Source organism: Sceloporus occidentalis, unplaced genomic scaffold, assembly GCF_023333645.1.
Source record: "Sceloporus occidentalis isolate IW3139 unplaced genomic scaffold, rSceOcc1.0.p SCAF_10, whole genome shotgun sequence".
Taxonomy (NCBI): domain Eukaryota; kingdom Metazoa; phylum Chordata; class Lepidosauria; order Squamata; family Phrynosomatidae; genus Sceloporus; species Sceloporus occidentalis.
In genome coordinates, this window is record NW_028316990.1 from 24,774,889 (window position 1) to 24,799,275 (window position 24,387).

Below are 24,387 nucleotides of genomic sequence, written 5' to 3' on the forward strand. Positions count from 1 at the left end.
GATTCTGAACTACAGTTCATTTCTTAATGGAGTTACTGTGCCAAGTTCGGCTGACTGTTTGACCTCCCCCCCTTTTTAAAGACCGTGATGATGTGTGAAAGCCTCGCTGTCAAACAAGAAGTGATAGTGATGCAATTTTCAGGGCTAATGATTCGGCTGACCTAACGTCCTCTTCCAGCTGCTTTCTATTACTGTTGCTTAACTGGGACGTTGGAGGCTCAAGGGACTGGCTATATATAATGAACTCGCTGTGCAATTATGGGCAGTTCGAGCTGGCATCTAGGATTCAAACTCTGCCTCCTCTTCCTCCTCCTTGGTCCCTGCATCTGTTTGCCATTCATATCATCCAGACAAAACGGATGGCTGCTATTGAAGGCATGGGCCTTTGAAACTTCAGCTGGTCCAGAATGATGCAGCTGTTCTCCTAAGGGCAGAAATAACATAGCCAGCACATCCTTCAGTATTTGGACACAAATCCCTTTTTTAGTCCCAAACAGAGTACACCTGTGGGGCCAACAGACTTTAGATAAGCTTCAGTTTCTTGGTCAAGGATTATAGGAGTTGTAGTTCAGTGGCCAAGGCATCAATGGGTTGGACCAAAGGTCCATCATGGTCCATCTCCTCCAGCATCATTTGATGCAGCAGTTAGCTAGATGCTTCCAGAAAGTCCCAATTAATGCATGCATTTAGACACCGTAAACTGAATAATTCCATTGGATATGCCAAAAATATTTGACATTTTTGAAACTGAGAAGGCCCTATATAGGGCGGGATTGGGGGGGGGCATGTAATGGATAAATATTATTCTTATTATTACTGTTATTATCATTATATATAGAGAGAAGGCCCTGTTTTGTTACAGATAATTAAAAGGATTAATCCGGACATAACGATGAGCCCCTAACTATGAAGCTGGATCCTCAAAAATCTCCATCCATGTCTTTTGGTGGCGCCAGGCAGAAAAACCAAACAGACCCAACCGCTCTCCATATGGTGTCATGACAGCTTTTGTTTTCATTCACAGATCAATGAATCTACTTAGAGTACTTTTAAGGCTTTACAGGAGCTACCAGGGGCTGAACTTTTCCCCAAAATAGTTCCTCTTGGATAGGTCTTTGAACCTTCGTACTAAAATCTGGGGTGGATTTCATGCTCTTCTGACCGGAGACCCACCAGCTGCTCACAACTGTGTAGCTATTCCTCTACCAGCTATCTCCCTGGAAAGGAGTTTGGCTGAAAATGACGGCCGATCTGGCAGCTTTACTCTCTCTGTGAGATGGGGGAATAAAGGAATCGGAGAAGTGGAGCTTGATCAGCCTTGTTTTTCTTCCTTCGTATCTGTCCTTGCAACCTTGGGATAGATTCTCCAGTAGTCTACACTAATTGGCAGGGACCTAGTATGCAAATAGGAAGCATTATGCAAACGAGGAGGAACTGACCTGTGTCTGCTTATTTTGCATGTGTTGTTTTATTATGCCTTTAGAAGATGCAATCAGGAGCAATTTTGTTTGTTGATGCAATTTATTTGTTTATTTATTTATTTTTACCAAACGGTTTACCCTCTATTCATTAAACATTCATGAAAACGATGACATTGCCAACTATAGTTTTGCAACCAGAAGAAAGAGAGCGCATGCTGCTCTAGTGGTAATATTTTTTCTTGCCTCTCAGTTGCTGAATTTCAGCCAGATGCTGCCACTCAGTTCTACAAAATGACAAGAAGGGTGCATTCTGGCTCTAGAAAGGTGCTTTGAATGAGAAAGGAGGTGATGTAGAAAGAGGTATGGGATGCCTCCTTTTACAACATCCCAAATATTACATGAGCAAGTGTAACATCTGGTTATGCCTGCATATCTCACCAACAGGATTCCAGCCAATGTACTGTAAACTAACACCGTTCTCTTTTGCCCCACCTCTCAAAGTAAGCAGGTTCTGGCTGAACCTATTTTTCTGCAAAGCTTTAGACATGACAAACCTCCGTCTGAGATCCTATGTCATGGCCGTGTAGAGTAATTCCACCTCCATGTAGATACTGGTGGTTGTGCCCACCACCCTTCTGCTCAATGCCTGCAAGGTGCAGCTGACTATAGGGTTGGGCAGTCACACCTTTTACAGCCAAACTGGGGCCGTGGCAACTGCACACCATGGCCCCAATCTGGCCTTTCTAGGGCATGGAAAGGAGCTGCTCCTTATGTCATGCGGATGCAGCGCCAGAGGAGCACTGTAACACTGTATGCCGTGCAGTGCAGCATGCGGCATCGTGCCACCCTGGGGGCAGAGCTGGGGTATGTGTCATATGGATGCTACACACTGACTCTGTCCCTAAGCCAGCCTTTAAGGCCTGTCTGCACAAGGCCTATGTATCTGCCAGTTTGCTTGCTTATTTTCCCACTGTGCAATGGAGAATGCCCAGTGGGGTTTTCTGCAATCCCAGTGAAACAAGTGGTACATCGAAGGCATTGATTAACAGTTATGCGTCCTCCAAAAATCTGCAGTTGCATGAGTGGAATCAGACTGGAAAGTGTCAACTAGAGTAGATCTATTATAAGTTGTCTCATAATGAGTCTTCATATAGGTAAATCCAATTGATTCAATGGTTCTATTCTCTTTGGGATTTAGTCTCAGTGAAACAGCTACTTGTGTGGAACCCCTTTTATGCAGCCATGAACTCTATGTGTCCATTGCACTAAGTCAAAAAAATAGAACCACATTTATAAGGGAATTTACGCTTGTGTCTGTGTGTATATGACACCAACAGGATTTTGGTTTCTGTCTCATTTCACTCTCCACTGCGAGGCCCATCCAGGACTTCTGCTTGCGCCATCTGAACATGTGTTGTGGCTGGAAAGCTGCTGACAATGAATCGTCATTGGAAAAATGTCACTTATTTGTCAGAAGCCATTAAGGGAGCATTGTCAGCTGGCTCAGAAAGCCTCACGAGGGTCCGTCCGTGTCCAAACAGCAAGCGAGGAACTGCGCAAAAGACGGCAGTACCGTTCCCAGCATAGCGCTGCTCATAATTTTTGATAGAGTTTGATAGTCATGAAACGAACCCAAAGTTCTAAGCCTGTAATTTTGTTTTTGCTTTTCTTTTGGAAACTATTGGAGCGCAGGTGTTTGTTAAGAAGGTGGAGTGATTGATGGAATGCCTGGAGGTGGCATTAATCAATATGCTAACATGAACCGTGGTTCAGGAAACCCAGTGAAATGAATCAACATTTCGGATCAGGGCTTGGCTTCCAGACGTTTCTAGCCATCCCTATAACCTGATGAGCGAGCTGTAGCTGGGCATTATCTGTTTTCTTCTGATGATGGCAGCAAAACCTGACCTCATTCATACTCCCCTGTTATGGCCTCGGAAATGCTAGGATGATTTCCAAGGGGAAGCATTTATCAAAGGCAGAATAATTAACTGGTTCAGATTCCTGATCAGGGAATTGTTTCCAAGAGACACTCTGCTTGGACTCCGATGGGGAAACGTTTTCATGGAAAAAGGTGGGAGGCAAACAAAACAAAACAAACATACATAGATGCATTCGTTGCAATTGCATTTGGTGCTGCATTAAAATCAAACTGAGACTAAATCACGTCTCATTTCCACTGGCCACTTTCAGCACACAAAACTATTAACAGCATGCAGGAAAACATGTTGTACCTGTCTGCTGCTATGCAGGTGTTACAGATGAGGAGCTCCTCAGAAATGAAACAGTGGCAACCCTCATTCATCATCACAAACATAAGGTGTCTCCACACTGCAGATATAGAAGCAGTTTGATACCACTTTAACTGCCATGACATCATGCTATGGATGGATAAATATGTGAGTTTAATTTCCCCCGCCCTGTATCTCTCCATCCTATACCTGTGCATTTGATTTTTGTAGTCTTCATATAGGATTTTGCATTGGTCTTTGTTGAATTTAATTCTATTAATCTCAGACCCATTATTTTTATTTGATCAAAGTCCACATGATTTCAACTTAGCTTATAGCTGTAATATCAGCTACTGATCATCTATAGCACTGGTGCACTAGAGAACAAGATGTTTTGTTCCTTCTGGGACCTTCCTCCCTCCCTCCCTCCCTCCCTCCCTTCCTTCCTTCCTTCTATCTGCCATCTCATATCCTCCTTTTCTCCCACATGGGACTACTATGTCCTTACAAATACTATGATATAATCACTAGCATCCCCCCTTCCAGATATTTGGGGCCTTACATGGAGACAAAACAGATATGATGGCCAACAAAATAGAAAGCAAATATTTTAATTAATAAACAATAGATGAAACGGTAAAAACAGTGTTTTAACTGATTTCAAATTTAGTCATGGCATGTCTCCTTGTTTGAAAGGGAAAAGTGGGTTTGTTCTGAAGATTGATTTTTTAAAACTTTCTAATCACTATATATATATATATATATATATATATATATATCTCTATGGAAATCTTAATTGTTATGATAACTCTGGCCCTATACAGACAGCCAAAATAAAGCTGCTTCGAGTCACTTTGGAGGTATGGTGTTTCAATGATGCATGCGTCCTAAGAGTCTGGAAGCTGCACCAAAGCTGTACTCCAGTCCTTAGGACTGGATCGTGGCTTTGGCGTGGCTTCTGGACTCTTAGGATGCATGCATCATTTAAACAGCGTACTTGCAAAGTGACTTGAAGCAGCTTTATTTTGGCTGTCTGTATCAGGCCTCTGTATCGGTTGGTATTCGTAACAAACAACTAGTGTCTATTAGTTTAAAGGGCAATTAATGCAATTTCTCATTGGCTGAATCCACACTAAAGCCTTGTTTTTCTCTCTCTCCTATAATTTGCAGGTTTTGACCATGCTGGCTGCAAGCAAAGTTGAGGTAGGAAATACTGGTTTATAATAATAATAATAATAATAATAATAATAATAATAATAAGGCTTCCCTGATTGATCTGTGTGATTGCATAAATAAGGCGGGATATAGACTGTGAAACGGACACATTAGGGTTAGAAGAATGGACTGGGAGGCACTTTCTTAGTTGTTGTTTTATTGGCTTATTCAGATGTAACTTCACTGTTTTGGATTAGCTTGCGAATGTTTAGCCGTTCTAATCCTCTGCATTGCTTTGATCTAACAGTGGTCTTAGAGGCATCAGAGGATAATGTTCTCATAGTATAACTAGTGTGTGTGTTGTAGGAGAGTAGCACCGGTTGCAAAATGAAGCATCCCGGACATGAAAAACTTAGCCATCTTGCATCCTTGCATCCTTGGTCTTGCATCCTTGCATTATTGCAGATGTGCTCATAGAGGAAGCAATTGTGGTCTAAAGGGGATAAAGCCAAAAGAGTTGCTTGGGGCATCATTGGTTGGGAACCAGAGGTTTTCCCACCTCTGTGTACTTGTTATGTTCTGGTTACACCTTGCGTTAGTATATGAGAGATTGCTGGTGGTAACTGGTATGAGTTTGCATGCAAACCTGCAGACGACTAGCCATTTTCTCTGCAATGGTTAATCCTCTTTTGGGTTGTTCATTTTCATCCATACCTGAAAGAAGTCACTGAGACTTTCTGAGGGACGAGCGAGGAAATAAAAACCACAGAAATAAGTGGTGGATTCTCTGTTGCGGCAAAGTCCCAGTCCCTCTGCCCTTTTTAATAATCAACTCTTATTTTATTTCGGTGAACATAGGCTTCCATGCTGAAATGTAATATCAGTTGACGGTCCAGGGAGTGCTTTTGTATAAAGCCGGCTTCCAGCTCCACAGCAGGAAATTTGCGATGTTCGCTAAAGCTAATGTTTAACTATAACAAAATGTCTAGGTGACTCCAACTGCTGCAGCCTGATAAATTTTTAATAGCAACCTTTGGTAAATTAAATTGCATTATTAAAGAGAATAGATAAACTTGGCTAGTTGCTTTAAAGAAGGACATAGGTTCGTTTGAGTTTGGTGAGGGGAGGCAATGCGGTTCTCACCTCTCTAGGAATTTCTAGGTCCTCCAGTGCAACTCAGTGGCCAACATCCGGCAGACATGGACTGTAAAATTATTCTGGAGGGCCCACAAATGCCTAGAGGAGTGTTTTCTCTTGGAAGCTCAGGTCCTCCAGTGTGATTCTATGGTCAGTTTCTGGCAGCATGTGCTGGTGGACCTAGAGATTCATGGAGAACACATACTAATCAAATCCATGAATACTCGAATCGGCAAAAGTAAAACAAATGCAAATGTATAGGGTCAACTGTATAATCAGTTAGTGAGTTGACACCTAAAAGAACTGAAGGGTTATTGAGTTGGAATGTGTTTAAGACATCTTATACTTGTTACTGCAATGTAATTTACACTTTGGCCTGGTACAGACCAGTGATTTGCATTGGCATGGAGTCGAAAGCAGGGTTCAGGAGAGCAACCCTACCGCGTGCCACAGGCACCATTTTGCCACGCTGCCGTTTACATGCGTGACTGATGATGATGTGATTGGAGCTCTGTGTCCAAATGGCGCGGTGCAGGAGGGATGTCACAGCGCCACTCCAGGGCACTTATGGCGTCCCGACAGTGGCGGAGAAAGGAGCCGTGTTTCACGACTCATTTTTCCCAGCACATTGTTGCCGCATCGTTTGGTTGGCCACGATCTGGAGGAGAAAGTGGCAGCCTCTGTCCGCCCCTTTCTCCCAATCTGTATAGGCCCTTAGTTTTCATATAATCACTGTATGTGTGGTACAGTATAGTATTCAGAAGCACACTACCAACAACCCCAACCTATTTGGACCAAGGAGTAAGCACTGGGATTCTTACACCTCTAACACAAAGGAGGTGTAGGTAGGAGATCATGTTAAGGAAAGGATATGCGCAGGGCTTTTTAATAAGGTGAAACAGAGAGCCAGTCTAAGGAGGGATAAGGGACTGTCTCTACCTGTCAGAGATGTCTTCTCCTGAGAACTACATAGCCTTCCCTGAAGACTGCGCCACTTTTGACACAGAAAGGAAGCTGCACAACGTTCAAACTGGCAAAGGCTGCAGCTTCAGTCATTCCAGCAAACTCCGCCTTATATTAATAAATAAGTCATAATCATCGTCTGAGAAGGTCAGAAGTGCCCTGCTTTTTAAATTAAAATGTAATCTTTGCAAAAGGTTGCATCAAGGTAATATTGGCGAAAGGTAATATTACAGGGATATTTGCAAAAGGTGACAGCTTGTAAATCACTGGAGATCCTGATGAAGGGCTAATGCAAACATGCCTCCCTTTTGAAAAGAGAGGAGCAGTCACTGTGTTTGTGTGGAGATGTGTGTTTCCTTGAAGCAGGTTGCTTGTAACTGGGGGGATGTAGATTGCTTTCTTTCATGGCTTTAGCCTTGTAAACCTTGTATAACAGGGGAGGATTCGAGAAAGCTATTGGCATCTCTGCCCTTTTCAGCGGACAGAGGCAACTGTGTGCTCAGCCTTCTTAATTCCTTGCAGCTCTCCAATTATTTCTTTCCTTGGGGTCTGGCTAAATTCTGCGGCATCAATATGTGCAGAGCATATCGCGCTTTCCTAAAGTGATGTTTTATGCAAAGGATCCCTTTGTGTTGAATAGTCATTTGGCTTCTGTTCTTGAACTGTGCATCCCAAACAGTTTTAACATCTGGTTCATCCCATTTTTTTCTCCCCTTCTTGTTTTAACCCTTGGATTCTTCAGCTGTGTGCTTTTCATACGCTATTGTTCAAATATGAAACGTTGGAAAGCATAAACCAGAAGGGTGCAGATCAAGAGTGTTTTCATGTGACTCGAGAGCTGAATTGCTTTTCTTTTGGTATCAAGTGCTTGCCATCCAGTTTCGGAGAAACAAACACCAGAAGTCGGAGCCACCGAGTAATTCTGAGATATTAATTCTCCATTTTTTAACATGCAGAGCAACAATCGATGACATGATCTACTGTTGCAGGCAGTCAAGTCAGCCTGAATCAGTCTTGGCATTGCCTGCCTCATGTCTTTTCAGTGTCCTTCTTCTTGTAAATATTTGAATTACATGCCTTTTCCCCCTTTTTACTAAAAAAGGGAGAGAGAGAGAGACTGTCTCATGCATATGGATTCTAATGAAAAGATTGTTATCGCAAATGGCTCCACTTTCTTGTACAATAATGCATTTAATGGAGCATGTTAATGTCATTACAAAGTAGACTTCTGAACAGGGTAAAGGATGGCCGTTCATTATCTAAATGGCAACGATCAGTAATGTTTAGCAATCAGATTCCAATCCATCACCACAATCTATGGCAAAGGAGGTGTATTTTGTGTTTATGGGGAGCAATGGTGGAGGGCAAGATTGAACCCAGCTCTGAAGTGCGGACTCACTAGGCTCCAAGGAGCTATGTGAGATTCTGGAATCAAGTCTCAAATGCTAACAGAATGTATAGCTCCTTGGACATTCAAAGAAAGTCCCCAGTTGCTACTAGGGATGTGACAAAAGATCATTGCTGTTCGTTAAACATGTAGTTTTTGGTTTTCTCAATGCTTGGCTCAAGCACTGATGAACTTTGAACTTTAGCACCTGACCATAAGAGTTGTTTGATAGTGGAACACAACACCTGGGAGGTTAGTGGAGTCTCCTTCTTTGGAGGTTTTCAAACAGAGGTTGGATGGTCATCTGCTGGGAGTGCCAGGTTAGACTGGATGGGCCTTGGGCATCTCTACCAGCTCTATGGACCTTATCACATGAGGCACTTATCACGCAGATATTGTTGCCCAAGCGCTCCAGAAGCGTGGAGGTGGGATCACCAGTCGCACTTCTGAAGCGTCACTAAAGCACACCCCGCTCTTCTCCTGTTGACAAATCGTTCGCAGAGAAGCAATTTCTGTAATAATGGGATCTTCCATTATTACAAAAATGGCTTCTCCGCGAACGATTCGTTTACGGGAGAACAGCAAAATGCCTCAATGATGCTGAGAAGCACAACCGGCGATCCCACCTCTGCGTTTCTGGAGCATTTGGGTAACGGTATCAGCGCGGCAAGTGCCTCGCGTGATCAGGACCTATGATTCCATGGCACCGAGGTTTGAGAATTTGCAGACCCTTCATTGGTCAAAGAAGCAACCTCAGTGAGAAATCCAACGTTCAGGATGTTTGGGGAGGGTTTCGTATGTAACAAAAGCATCAATACCTCAGTTGTTCATTTTAATGGTGTGAGTCTCGGTCCAGGCAATTTGCGGGGAGAAGAGAGAGAATTCCATTGTAAAGATAAACACAGGCCATCCTTCTTTGTAAGACGCTGTGAATGGAGTTTTATGGTTCACACCACCAATTGCAAGAAGAGTTAGGTTGGTACAGCCAGATGCGTGTTTTATAGACCTTATTCTTTAGGAAATTGTCAGCAATGGTCTACTTGTATATGTAGTCTATTAAAACTGAACGTTAATGTTTCTAACTTAATAACTTGTTGAATTGTTCTTTAAATAACTGTAATATTGATGCTTTTATTGAGCTTTTTGCATAGTTTTTAATGTGTATTACTTTTAAATACAGTTGCCCCTCCTAATGTGCAGATCTGAGATCTGCGCCCTTGCATATAAGTGGAGGGGTGATCGCTGCTATTTGCAATGTTGCATGTGCCCAGCTCACGCGCCCATGCCACAACAGTCAGGCGCATGCTTCATTCAAGCCTATGGGGCTTGAATAAGCGTGAGCCTCAATTTTTGCACAGGGGATCGGGAACGGATCCCTCGCGAAAATGGGGGGCCAACTGTATGTTGAGTTTCATTATAGGGAGAACACCAGGACACAAATGAAATGATCATCACCACCATTATTGTACCACCACCATCACCATTGTTTGACTGTGACCCTAAAGGGAAAAAATAATAATATCTGGGCATATCAAATTCACCTCTCCTGTTCTTTTATAACTTCTTTTATCAGCTGAAAAGCTCATTTGAAAACTGCTTTGAAAGATGTACCTGGGTTTTCTCCCTGACAAGAAAGGCTCCCAAGAGTGAAGGTCATCTTCTGTAGGACAGTTTTGATTTCCTCCGGGGAGAGCTCTTTCCTGAGACAAACATTGTAATGTGAGAAGGATTTATACCCAAAGTCGGACAGATATTCCAAGCTGTTTCCATGATTTGTGGCATGCCTCCCTTTCTGGTTCAGGAGCCTGGCAGAGCAAACTTATCTGTGCACAAGCGTCCTTGTAGTACCAGACAAATGCAAGCAAGTTATCAGTGCGTTCCTTGCTTATCGAGAAATGCAATTCAGAATTGCAGGCAGGCGAAAAAGACACAGAGACTGACATATACCTGCCTTTCTCCAAAGCAATAGGCCAAGGTTAGTGAGAAATACACTTCAGAAAAGGCCAAGGAAGGTGTCCATTTTGTGGGCACTCTTTGGCTGCAGAAATGAGGGTTGTTTTTTAAAGGACTGAGATAGAATTGGCAGCTGCTATTCCTCTCTTCATACATTGTTTTTCCCCACCTCAAAATACAATGTCCTTTTTGAAGATCTATGGCTGTTATGGTTTCTTAATAATGGCAGCTCCAATTTTTATTTTTCATTTTTGAAGAGAATAAAGGCAGGAATGGTACAAGCCACCTTGAGATGTGAAATGTGGTATGTTTAGCCTAGAGAAGAGAAGGTTTAAGGGGTGACATGATAGCCATGTTCAAATATTTGAAGGGATGCCATATTGTGGATGGAGCAAGCTTGTTTTCTGCTGCTCCAGAGACTAGGACACGGTGCAATGGATGCAACTTACAGGAAAAGAGATTCCAGCTCAACATTAGGAATAACGTCTTACCAGCAAGAGCTGTTTGATGGTGTAAGCCGCTGGCCTTGGAGTGTGGCGGAGGCACTTTCTTTGGAGGCGTTTAAACAGAGGCTGGGTGGGCATCTGGAGTGCTTTGGTTTTGAAGTTCCTGCATGGCAGGAGGTTGGACTGAATGGTCCTTGAGGTCTCTTCCAACTCTATGATTCTCTGATTCTAGAGCTGGACCCATGGACCTTTCAATGACTGAGTCCTCTGGGGAAACTAAGCCCTGGAAGTACATTATAACTGGCGAGAGCAATAGTGGAACATTAGAGGCAAAGCCATACAGGGAGCAGATCTGTAATATCTAATTTGCCAGTTAAAATATGAGAGCGCCGGTGAAATATGAGTCTGGAGACTAACTCCTTTTGATCTCGGAAAGATGGCATGCATAATGCTATGGAAATAAATGATGTAAAACACACACTCTGGTGTAGGAAATAATTTATGGCTCTGGGACTTTGCCGGCAGAAGGGGAGCCCCGATGCAAGCCTATAACCTAGCTAAACAAGTAGTTAGGCTTAATCGTAACTGGATGAGAGTTGCACATGTTTCATTCATGAAGCAGCAGCTCCTACGCATTTGACTGCATTTTGCTGGTGTTGCACATTGTGGCATTGATCCAATGATGGGAAATTATTGGGAACATTTGCAATGGTCCGAATTTGGAACCTTCATTTGATGCATGAAATAGATGCATCTGAAAAAGGTTTCCCTCAAATTGGAGTTTTAAAAAGATTGTCTCAATAGGGATGTAGCAGACGAAGTACCCCAAAGTGACTCAGTCTTGAAAGCTAAACAGGGTCAGGCCTGGTTAGTACTTGGAGTGGAGACCACCAGTGAATACAAGGCACTATAGGCCATATTTGAAGGAAGCCAATGGCTAATCTCCTCTGGATAAAACGCACCAAGAAACCCCTGCAATAGAGCTGCCAGCAGCACAATAACAACAAGCCGACTTGTCCCTTAGTTAAGGCCAAAATGAATAATTTCAAACAAACCGATATTTATAACTGGCTTTTAGCAAACTCTGTGCTTGAAAGCATTCTGCTTGTTGTGTAACAACACCGAAGCCTTCATTAAAGATCTCAGGCATGAGCTGGGAACTGCTTTGGTACATAGGATGTATGCGATTGTGTGCCTCTCCAGATGTTGTTGGATTGCAACTCCCTTATCACTCTCCGTTGGCTATGCTAACTAGATGTGATGTGGAAGGAGGTCCCATAACATCTGGAAGGCAGCATGATTTCCACCCCTGGTACAGAGCATGGTTTCATGCCATATGCTGCAGAGCATGCATTTACAGGTCGATACCATCCAGATACCCATTTGTTGGCTAAACCAGTTGCAAATATTTGCATCACGAATAGAATATGAGCAATAATAGTTGATGGCCTCTTTAACACTAGATTAAAATGAAAACACAGCACAGTTAATTAACAGGAATTATGCAGTGACACACGGTTCAATTTCTTTGGTTAGTTTGACGGTTGCTTTCTGAATGTCAGATGGTTCCCTTGCCTTAAGTGCCATTTTCATATGCGTAGATGAGAAATGTAAAAGCTATCCCTTTAATCAAAATCTATTCGTTCATTGTTTTGGAGGAAGGGAAAATATTCAAGGCAAATGCAAGGTTGAAACTTTGAGTACAAAAGTTAAAAAAACATAGATAAAAACAATAATCATAAAACATTAAAACATTAAACACTATTATTATTATTATTATTATTATTATTATTATTATTATGTTTTATTTATATAATAATAATATATGTTGTAGATTCATAAACTACAATTAGGGAATTATGGCAAAATTCCCTGATACTTTTTCAGAGGGGAAATTTAGGTGAGGGAAATCTAAGGTGAACATTGGTGCTTTGGAGATCTGATCCTTCTCTCTATATAATGGTTAAATGAGATTGCCAAGAACCTCTGATAAAACCGCCTCAAGTCCCTGTAATGGGAGAAAGGTGAATATAAGAAAACAACAACAACAACAACAGCAACAACAACCTCTGATTGTCAAGAGTTGGTGATAGATGAGAAACCACCAAGTTCATGTTCTCCGGGCTTTCTGCCGAAGGTGTCTTTTAAATCATGAGGATAAAAATGCCAAAAATATCATTGTTGGTTTGGAAAAAAAAGAAAAGAAAAGGTGGTTAGAGCTTATGAGTGCATTGAAAAAGCATAAGAACGCAACTGCGCAGTGACCCCAAAGGCTCCATGATTCTGTTTCATAAGGCTATTAAAGTTGCCTTGCACTCCAGGTATTAGCACACTGAGCATGTCGACCACACCATTTTGATTACTTGAAGTTTCTACAACAAATGACTCATCCTCTATATCCTCTTAGAAGAAGAAGGATATAGGGGGAGAATCTCAGCAGAAATGGTATATTTTTTACCACTTTCCCCATAAACCATTCCATGGGAATATCTTTATAGGCTCAACCTAAAAGAAACTTGCTATTGGCAGGTCCACATGTAAGATCCCTTTGTGCATGTGAACCTACCTGTGGGTCGGACGACCCTTTCACAAGGCCATCGGAAAACACATATTTCCCATGATCTTAGGAACCAAGACACAGCAGTTTTAATGGTTGGGGGTCACCAGAACATGAGGAACTGTATTAAAGGATTGCGGCAATAGGAAGGTTGAGAACCACTGACTTAAGGGTTGCATGCCGCCTTGAGTCCCTATATTGGGAGAAAAGCAGGATAGAAGAAGAAGAAGAAGAAGAAGAAGAAGAAGAAGACGACGAAGAAGAAGAAGAGTCACACAAGTGTTAGTAGTTCCACACGGTCTTAACTCCTGAATAACGTAGGGCCATTGTCATTCACCATTCAACAGTTTCACCTCCCATTCAGCCGCTGCCAGAATGCGTCTACTGCAACAAGATTAAATCTATGCAAGTGCGCATCTTTGGCAATGCCTTCAATATACCACTTGGTTCACATAAGCAACTGCTGTGTATTTTGTATTGCACAACAGGACAATTATTATTATTATTAACCTTTATTTATGAAGCGCTGTAAATTTACACAGCGCTGTACATACAATCTTTTTCGTTAGACGGTTCCCTGCCCTCGGGCTTACAATCCAAAAAGACATGACACAGAAGGAGAAGGGAGTGGTGGCGGGAAAAGGTAAGAGGTCCAGCAGTTCCTCTCTACCTCCAAGGCCTGGACCAAGGCAGATGGACTGGAGGGAGGGCTTGTCTTCATAATGGATGGTTAATCATTTTCCAGGGAAAATACATACTCTCAAGTAGGATAATGCATATACAGTACATAGCAATACAGGAAATGGTTTGATAAACAGGCAACAAAAGAAGACAAGGAAGAGGTACGGGGCAGGTAGACATACAGTTGCACTATGTGAATATTCAGCGGAAAGTTGGTATAGCGTAACCATCAAGTAACTATATGAGTGCAGATTTACACCATGCAAACATAGGCTTTCCATGTTCTGGTGGTGGACTATAGAAAAGGCAAGAGAATGACTCTGGCTTCCTAGACCTTGATTAGTCTTGGCTTCAATGAAGGCCAGGCTGCAAATGGAACATATTTCACGACAGATTGCTGTGAAAAAGAAAAAGCACCGGGAAGAGGAAGAAAATGTAAAATGGAAGAAGCACAGCAAAGCGATCAGCTCTAATAGAGTTTCACTCTAAGCTGATATTAAACTTTATCTCCTTAATGACAATTAGAGGCAGAGACTGTAGGGCTAACTTTCCGTCTTAAGCCGGGAATAAATGTTGGCAGTTTAAAGGCATCCCCCTTTGCTCAGATGAACAGATGAATATGGAGAGACAGGGATTTCAGGGTCGTGCAAAATAATGGCTCCTTCGGGCAAATCAGGATGCCTGACTTTTTGCAAATCTCATCTCTCTTTCCCCAGTTATGCCTCCCTGCAAACCAAGGGTTGGGCAAAGTGCAACTCTTGGGCCAAAAGGGTCTCCCAAAGATGCTTTTTAGACCCTTGACCTTTTAAGGTTCCACATGCCACACTTCTTCTAGACCAAAAAAAAACTGCGCATAACTTCTCCTGGAAGCCTCCAGGATCAGCAGCTCACCTTTTCAATGGGTTGCAGAGTATCCCTGTTTACCACCATAAACAACCTGTTTTTCAAAACTAGGAGTGGACCGCTGGCCACTACATTTGCCCCAATTGCATTTTTTCCCTCTAAAACAATCCACTTGTGGTTCCCGTTCATGAATGAATCGATTCAAAATGATTTGGTTCCAGCCAGACAGAGGGGAAATTTAAACCGATTCCGATCCATTTTCAGCACAGACAAAAAAAGAAGCTTTTTGTGCACAAAACAAAACAACCGTGTATAAGTTTGGCGCAGAATAAGTCAGAACGGCAAAGATTCTTGCCAATCAGGGACTTTTTTCAGAGTTTCTTCTAGAACTGTGATTTTCAAACATATTTTCCCCCCAAATATGTCAAAACATTCTTCCCATCCCTAATGTCACCGACAGGATGCGTCTCTGCGCACAAAAAAAGAAGTATTCCGCCCAACTTTTGCAATATGCGAGTCCTTCTTTCAGAGTAACTGGACCTGTCTTCTTAATGGGGATTTCACTCCAGGAGCAACAGCCCAACACAGTTCTGCTATCAGCCATTGTGCAGAATGTCAATGGTCTAATCAGAACCAGGCTGGCAGATTATTAAACCCCACACCGGCAGATGATGTATTGTAATGCAGATTCTCTTGATGCTCAACAATGTGCTGCTACCGGTGGGGGCCATCCATTCCAGCCATTGCTATGCAAATCGTAGCAATTTGGAGCCTATTTCCATTGCAGAGTCTAATTTCTCATTGAGAACCAAATAATTTACAGCAACAGGCTGATTAGGGAAAGCATATGCACGCTATACCTTAATAAGTCTGCGGAGAGCGTGCGCATGCCCCCATACTGATGACAATTTTTACCCTTTAATTCAATCAAACCCAGGGAGTTTATGTAAATGCGATTCGTCATTTTCCTTCCAGTTCTGCTCTCTATATGTTGAAATAATTCAGATCTACAAAAATGGAAATGCATTGGGAGCCATGTTTGCAAGTGTAACCACACTAACCCAGGAACAAACCATACTCACCATTGGTGCAGACCCCACATATTCCTCCCCATTAATAATTCAAAGCTTTGTGTGCCAGGATAGTCACTTTTTCGAAGATGTGGAGTGATGGCAATGTTCATATTCAGTTTTATTAGGGAATTAGGGATATAAACACTGCTTACGTAGTGGTTGTGATGCAGCATGTGTGTATATGTGCCTTTATGTTGCCTGCCAACCTATGAAGACCTCATGATTTTTATGCGGTTTGCTTAGGTAAGGAATACTCAGTGATGGTTTTGTCAGTTCCTTCCTCTGAAATATAGCCTACAGAAGCTAGTGTTCATTTGTGGTCTCCCATCTAATTACTAACCAAGGATGACCCTACTTAGTTTCCAAAGTCAGATGGGATCTGGCCCTTTAGCATACCCTTGTGCTAAATATCAACATTATGAAATCGCTTGCGCTGGCCTATTGACCCGTTATGCAGTGTCTGTTTCTGAAACCCCAGTAAACCAACTGACACAGTGAAAACAGTCACAAAGAGCTCCATGTGCAGCAGCATGATGAATTGTATATTTGTGGCACCTGGCTTACACAACCAAGACCTGACTATGTCCACTGCCCAGGAAATACAACCCCATGAATAAGAGTACATAGATCGGTGCATGTTGGCTTTAGTTTCACTGCCAAATATTCCTTCTAATGATTTACTAGGAGCAAGTCCCAGCAAATGATCTTAGTATATAGGGGAAGCTGGAGCATCGGAGTCCCTAAATCCTCTATGGGCGCCTGAACGTTAGGCCAACCGCATGAAATGAATGTTAAATATTGCTTCTATATGCAGACACAATAAGTCTTTGTGAAGTCGAAGGCTTTCATGGCCGACATCCATAGTTTTTTGTGGGTTTTTCGGGCTATGAGGCCATGTTCTAGAAGAGTTTCTTCCTGATGTTTCGCCAGCATCTGTGGCTGGCATCTTCAAGAATGCTGGCATGGAAGAAGGTCACACAGTGTGTGTGTGTGTGCGAGCGTGTGTGTATTTCCCACTCACTTCATGCCAGCATTCTCTGAAGATGCCAGCCACAGATGCCGGTGAAACGTCAGGAATAAACTCTTCTAGAACATGGCCACATAGCCCAAAAAACCCACAAAAACCTACAATACGTCTTTGTTTGTGGATATGTGTGTAAGTATGTAAGATAGAGGTGGCCAGGTTATGGTGCCAAAATTGATTAAGGGGCAAAAAGATAATAATTGACCCATTATGGGTTTCACTAGTCCCCCCACACCAAACCGAAATTGCCCAGAAGTAATATATCTTACTTAGGGCCTGAACAGACAGGCCAAAATAAAGCTGCTTCAGATCACTTTGGAGGTATGCTGTTTAAATGACACGTGCATCTTAAAAGGCCAGAAGCTGTGGCAAAGCTGCACCCCAGTCCTTAGGATTGGAGCATGGCTTTGGCATGGCTTTTGGACTCTTAGGATGCATGCATCATTTAAGCAGCATACCTCCAAAGTGATCTGAAGCAGCTTTATTTTGGCCTGTCTGTTTGGACCTTTAAGTTCTCTTTTGGGGTTTCTGCAGCGGCAAAACAAGGCACGGGGACCTTTACCTGGTCTCAAAGTAGACTGGCGAGTCCTGTAGAGATCCAACAATATCTGTTTGCAAGAAATGCTTTGGGGTCCTTTGCATTATCGCTCTAGTCTTAAACTAAGAAGGAATATGCATATTGCATTTTTCATAGGAACAGAAAACTCCTCCAGGCTAAAGATGAAAAAAAAATGTAATATGCATATTCCTTCTTTGCTTATGAATGATGTGAAAACCAAAGCGAACGTGAGAATTGTTGCGGATTGGGCAATTTATCCTCCAGGTTCTCCTTGGAATAAAATATTCTCTTGCTTGTTGTTTGTCCCATTTAACAACCTCTAAATATGGCTGCTGTGGTTTCCTTTCTTTCCTTGTAAAGATGTGTAGCCATTTACTTCCAGCATGGGTTTCTCTGATAAGAATTTATTACAGGGCCTCAGGGAAATGTTGTAACATCTATTAAGAAAAAAAGTTACCATTAATTTCATGGAATTAGAACATCGATTTAATTTGGCCTCCTTTAATTGATGTTAGGTAGCTTGGGAACCAATGTCCTCACTTTGCAAATGCACTTAATCACTTTTTGCTGCATTATATATATATATCTTGAGCTTTATCCACCCAGTTCACCCATCCAACCCATGCATACTATCATCCCTAACAGTTCTTAGGTTGAGGCTCAAAGCAGATGGATTCGCTCTGCCAACTCTTCTTCTAAAGAACAGTAGTAGTGGTTAAAAATTACTTATGTTTTGGAACGGAAGAATGTGAGTTAAATGATCTTGGACTGCTTTTTGCACGCTGAGATATATATAGGAATCCAGCTTGATAGGTTACTTTCTTTTCTTCACACGGAAACATCCCAAAGCCTTGTTCGAAATGTCCTACAGTGGGAATTGTGGAGGCATGTTGTTACACAAGTACTTACACAATGTCAGTATTCACCAGATCCATTCCGGATCTGATCGGTCTGCTGTCTGGGCAGGAAAGCAAGTTGCCTCCCTTTACTACTCACCAAGCAACTCAACCAGACCTGGAGAAGCTACTCAAAAGAGGACTGGATATTAAAAAATGTTCTGCGCCAGGTGTCAAATATACTAGGAGTGCCACTGAATTCAAGGTGTCCGTGAGATGGAGCCATGACACTTGCAGTTGTGTACCTTCAAGTCTGTTCTAATTTATGGAAGCCCTAAGACAAAGCTACACTTGTCCCTCCACATTCACTAGGGTTAGGGGCACAAGACATCCGTGAATATAGAAAAAACACAAATAACAAAAACACCATGTTTTTACCCAAGAGGACGCCTCTCTAGGAATCTCTAGGTCCTCCGGTGCAACTCTGTGGTCAACGTCCGACAGACACTGACCATAGAACTGCGCTGGAGGAGCCACAAAGGCCTAGAAGAGTGTCCTCTCTAGGAATCTCTAGGTACTTCAGTGCAACCTTTAGTTAAAGTTGACCATAGAGTTGCATCGAAGGATCTAGAGATTCCTAGAGATAACATATTAATTGAATCCGCGAATAACCAAATCCGCAAACATCAAATCCACAAATACAGAGGGATGAGTGTAGAATGTGGTTTTCCTGGCAAATGTCTTCAAAGAGGGTTTTCCATTGAGGCTGAGAGAGTGTGAGTTGCCTAAGCTCCCCCAGTGGGTTTACATGGCCAAGCCAGGATGCAAACCCTGGCCTTCCAGATTCATAGTCCAGCTCTTAAAGCACTATAAACACTAAGTCTTTTAGTATAGAAGTACTATAACTGTGCACATGAATGCTGAGAATGTGTAAGATCACAGCACTGACATTCCCTAGAACTGGAAAAGGTCCATCTCATTAGGAGCTGGGCCTTGGCTTTGATGGGTGCGTAGGGTGGGTTTTGCTTAGAATAGGCTTCAGAGGAAGATTTTATATTTGAACACAACTTGCACCCTTGTACCACTGCAAACCAAAGAGCCTTGCCTGGTGGGAAGCGTATAGATTCTCATAGGGAGCCTCAAGCAAGCCAAACATGCCTTTGAAAGCTTGCGGGGAATTCATTTTTATGTTTTTGGAGGAAAAATCTAGACCATTATAGTTGCAATTTCTGAGCTGGGAAAGAAAGTAAGGAAAAAACAGCGGCCACAGATCTTGCAATGCAACGGCACAAGAAAGGAGCAGAGTGCGGTGGAAATCAGAGAGCTTGCAGTTGCTAGTTATATATCACAATGGCAGTTGTTGCTTTTGATGGACGCCGAACTCGAGCAAAGCACAAAAATGAGCCAACTGTGATGGAATAGCTCTGAAAATAATAATGTTGTGGTTTTGGCTTCCTTTCTCACTTAGGATGTTGTTGTTGTTGTTGTTGTTATTATTTTGGCCTAAAGTGTCACCAATAAAAGTCAGAGCAAACAAAAGAAACTCAGTGTATTTTCATGTTCCTCAATTCAGCTGAAAGGTGCAATTATTTAATGATAGGTCAGAAATGACTTGAAGGTTCACAACAATAATGACATTATTATTATTATTATTATTATTATTATTATTATTATTATTATATTTGATAGAAAGGCAGGATAGAAATAAAATTTTATTTTATTTATTATTTTTAATATTATTATTATTCTCACAGAATATGCCCGTGGAATGTTTTGTTCCCAAAGGAATATTTTCCGTGCAGAAATCTAAGCAGAAATCGCCATTTTGCAGAAAATTCTATGTTCTGTGCAGGAAATCTTGTCTTGATCGTTTGTTTTGAGTCCAGGATTTGCTTTTCGAGTAAGTTAACATTGCAGAGGAGAGGACCACCATTCAAAATTCATGTGTGGTCTAATGCTCTTCTAGAAAGCAATGCCATAATCACAAAAAGTCAACACAGATATAGGATGGGGGACACCTGGCTGAATGAAACTAAGTGTGAAAGGGATCTAGGAGTCCAAGTAGACCACAAGTTGAACATGAGTCAACAGTGTGATGCAGCAGCTAAAAAGGCCAATGAAATTTTAGGCTGCATCAGTAAAAGTATAGTGTCGAGATCAAGGTAAATAATAGTGCCACTCTATTCTGCTTTGGCTAGAATACTGAGTCCAGTTCTGGGCACCACAATTTAAAAAGGATGTTGAGAAACTAGAGCCATATGTCCAAAGGAGCACAACTAAAATGGTGAAGGGTCTGAAAACTATGCCCTATGAGGAACGATTTAGGGAGCTGGGGATGTTTAGCCTGGAGAAAAGAAGATTAAGAGGTGATATGATAGCCCTGTTTAAATATTTGAAGGAATGTCACACTGAAGATGGAGCAAGCTTGTTTTCTGCTGCTCCAGAGAATAGGACACAATGGAGCAATGGATGCAAGCTCCAGGAAAAGAGATTCCAGCTCAGCATTCAGAAGAACTTCCCAACAGTAAGGGTTGTTCGACAGTGGAACACACTCCTTCCTTGGAGTTTAGTGGAGTCTCCTTCCCTGGAGGTCTTTAAACAGAGGCTGGATGGCCATCTATCAGGGATGCTTTGATTGAGAGTTCCTGCATGGAAGAATGGGGTTGGACTGGATGGCCCTTATGGTCTCTTCCAACTCTATGATTCTATGATTTTGTGATTCAAGCATCCCTCTGCTTCACTCTTGTTTTCTACACACATACATCCTTTAGAAGCACCTTGAATGAAAGAGTCCCACATTCCCAACTTCATTCTGCTGAATTATTTAAAATCCCTTTTAAAATAACTGGGAGGAAGGGGGTAAAAAAGGAACATCATATTAGAAAGACTCCATGAACAGTTCAGTCTAGTCGCAGCTAATCTCAGATCTATCTTTGAAGTGCAGATTTTATTTGTTCTCCATGTTTGTTGCCAAGCTGGAGCTCATCTGCATTCCTCCGCCTGGCTAGGAGTTGCTCCAAAGTCAAACCCGTTGCTAATGCCTTCCCAGAGCAAAGGACGTGTCTGTGTGCGCTGTGGAAATATGAGCCGTCCTGCTTTAATACTAATGACATCTTTAGAAAGCTGAAGCTATTTTTGGGACCTTTCCAGAGCACCTGGAAAGATCTGTTTCCTTCCCTGGGCTTTTGAAGCCCAAAATAGAGCATCACCGGAGAGCGCATGGACTAGGTCACCCGACAGCAACTGTTCTATCAGAAAGGAGAGTGGGATCAGCAAGGGAAAAGAAATACTTAAAAATAGTCAAAAATAGTCAAAAACCTGGTTTACTGAGTGTTGGGAAGCCCTGGTGAGGAGAATCCTTTGTGCTGGCCTGGATACGTGCTAGGGTTGCCTGAGGGTGGCACCATTGCACGCCCCGCAACCCTACCACATTGTGGCAGTGTGATAATGCACGTTGTGGCACCGCCATTATGACGTCATGTCTGTGCCACAGCCAAATGGCGCGGTGTGGGTGTGATGTCCCCGCGACGCTGCAAGGCGCTTGGGGCGCCCTTTCAGTGTTGCGGGAAGGACTCCGAAACGGAGCTCCTTTTTGCCGCACTCATCGCTGCGGCAGTTTTACATGGCTGCGCCAGCAATATGAAAGAGAAAGGGGCCAAGCAGCCCCCGTCTCCCCTTCCCCACAGCTATCGGGTTGTCCTTGGCGCATGAAGCCCCAAGGACACCTCTTTCCAGGCCATGGGGAAATGGCATTTTGCCACTTCCCCAAGGCCTGGAGAAGCAGCAGGTTGGGGCCTCTGGGGCTGCCGTTGTGGATGCCCAGGCCCCAATCCGGAGGGGAAAGGGGCGGGTGCAGGCCATCTCAAAGGGGCAGTCTGTATCCCACCCTACATGCGTGACCATCTTTGCCATTCGGGGCTTCTTCTGTGAGAGAAATGCATGTGAATGGCATTGTCTGCACACAGAACAATTTAACCCAAATTTGTTATTAAAAACACATAACATACATGAACAAATTGGCAATAATCTTTGAAAACTCCTGGAGAACAGGACAAATCCCAGCAGACTGGAGGAGGGCAAACGTTGTCCCCATCTTCAAAAAGGGGAAGAAAGAGGATCCAAACAATTATCGTCCAGTTAGTTTGACATCTATACCAGGAAAGATTCTGGAGTAGATCATTAAAAAGAGAGTCTGTGAACATCTAGAAAGCAATGCCATAATCACAAACAGTCAACATGGGTTTCAGAGGAAGAAGTCATGCCAGACAAGTCTTATCTCATTCTTTGATAAAGTTACCAGCTTGGTAGATGAAGGGAATGCTGTGGATATAATATATCTTGATTTCAGTAAGGTCTTTGTCAAAGTTCCCCATGATATTCTTGCAAACAAGCTTGTAAAACGTGGGCTAGACAAGGCAATTGTTACGTGGATCTGTAATTGGTTGACCGGCCGAACCCAAAGGGTGTTCAGCAATGGCTCCTCTTCATCCTGGAGAGAAGTGACCAGTGGGGTCCCACAAGTTCTGTCCTGGGCCCAGTGTTATTCAACATCTTTATCAATGACCTGGATGACAGAATTGGGAGCACACTTATCAAATTTGCAGATGACACCAAATTAGGAGGAATGGCTAATACTCCAGAGGACAGGATCAAAATTCAAAATGACCTGAACAGACTAGAAAGCTGGGCCACAGCTAACAAAATGAACTTCAACAGGGAGAAAAGTAAGGTACTGCACTTAGGGCAGAAAAATGAAATGCACAGATATAGGATGGGGGACACCTGGCTGAATGAAACTACATATGAAAGGGATCTGGGAATCCAAGTAGACCACAAGTTGAACATGAGTCAACAGTGTGATGCGGCAGCTAAAAAGGCCAATGCGATTTTAGGCTGCATCAATAGAAGTATAGTGTCTAGATCAAGGGAGGTAATAGTGCCACTATATTCTGCTCTGGTCAGGCCCCACCTGGAATATTGTGTCCAGTTCTGGGCTCCACAATTCAAAAAGTACATTGAGAAACTGGAGCCATGTGTCCAAAGGAGGGCAACTAAAATGGTGAAGGGTCTGGAAACCATGAAGCCCTATGAGGAACGCCTTAGGGAGATGGGGATGTTTAGCCTGGAGAAGAGAAGGTTAAGAGGTGATATGATAGCCCTGTTTAAATATTTGAAGGGATGTCATATTGAGGAGGGAGCAAGCTTGTTTTCTGCTGCTCCAGAGACTAGGACCCGGAGCAATGGATGCAAGCTCCAGGAAAAGAGATTCCAGCTCAACATTAGGAGGAACCTCCTGACAGTAAAGGCTGTTCGACAGTGGAGTCTCCTTCCTTGGAGGTCTTCAAACGGAGGCTGGATGGCCATCTGTCGGGGATGCTTTGATCTGGATTTCCTGCATGGCAGGGGGTTGGACTGGATGGCCCTTGCGGTCTCTTCCAACTCTACTATTCTATGATTCTATGATTCTATGAAATGCATACTCATTCAACACATTTACGTTCAAATTACAGTCTATACTCAACTATAAGTCAAGCTCAAGGGCAGGTTTTGGGAGCAAAATGATGGATTTTGATATGCCATGGATAAGCTGAGGATAAAATTTAGGGACATGCAATAAAGGCTGGATGGAAGAGAAAGCAGAGGGAGGTCAGTGTTTCCAGGACCCATTTTACTCTTGCCTTTCACTAAGGGATGGTTCCATTTTAAGTAAGAGTTAAAGTTTAATATTTACATTGAGCCGTGGATAAGTCGACCTAGGTTTTTGGGGTCAATTTTTTTGACTAAAATTTCAAGACTTATACATGAGTGTATACGGTACATAAAAACATCTACCTAGAAATATAAAACACCTACCAAAATCTAGCTAACCCATCAAACAAGATAAATTACTTATTACCAATCCTTAACTATTTTATTACCTCTTTTATTGTATACATCATCCATTCCATTCCACTCAATCCTTCTCCTTCGTCAGTACGTTTCAGCTTCCTTTCTTTTACCTCCTATTTTCCCTTTCCCTCTTTACCCTATCCTTTCATTTCCCTTTCCTCTAAACTCCTTCGCTTCTTTCTATCTTCCTACAGTCCACTTCTCTTCCTCCTTTATTCCTTCCATTAATCTA

The 24,387-nt window shown here is 42.6% G+C and overlaps 1 protein-coding gene across 9 annotated transcripts in view; it reads left to right on the forward strand.

Annotated features, from left to right (window-relative positions):
* Nucleotides 1-24,387, forward strand: part of RBFOX1 (RNA binding fox-1 homolog 1) — a 1,300,148-nt gene that overhangs the window by 284,394 nt on the left and 991,367 nt on the right. For all 9 annotated transcript variants that reach the window (XR_016282484.1, XM_089540301.1, XM_089540299.1 and 6 more), the window contains exon 3: nucleotides 4,823-4,855. Coding sequence is in view for 8 of the 9 variants with exons in the window: in XM_089540301.1 (XP_089396427.1) it covers nucleotides 4,823-4,855 (33 nt within the window). In the remaining variant the exon portion in view is untranslated. The remainder of the gene's footprint in view (nucleotides 1-4,822; nucleotides 4,856-24,387) is intronic.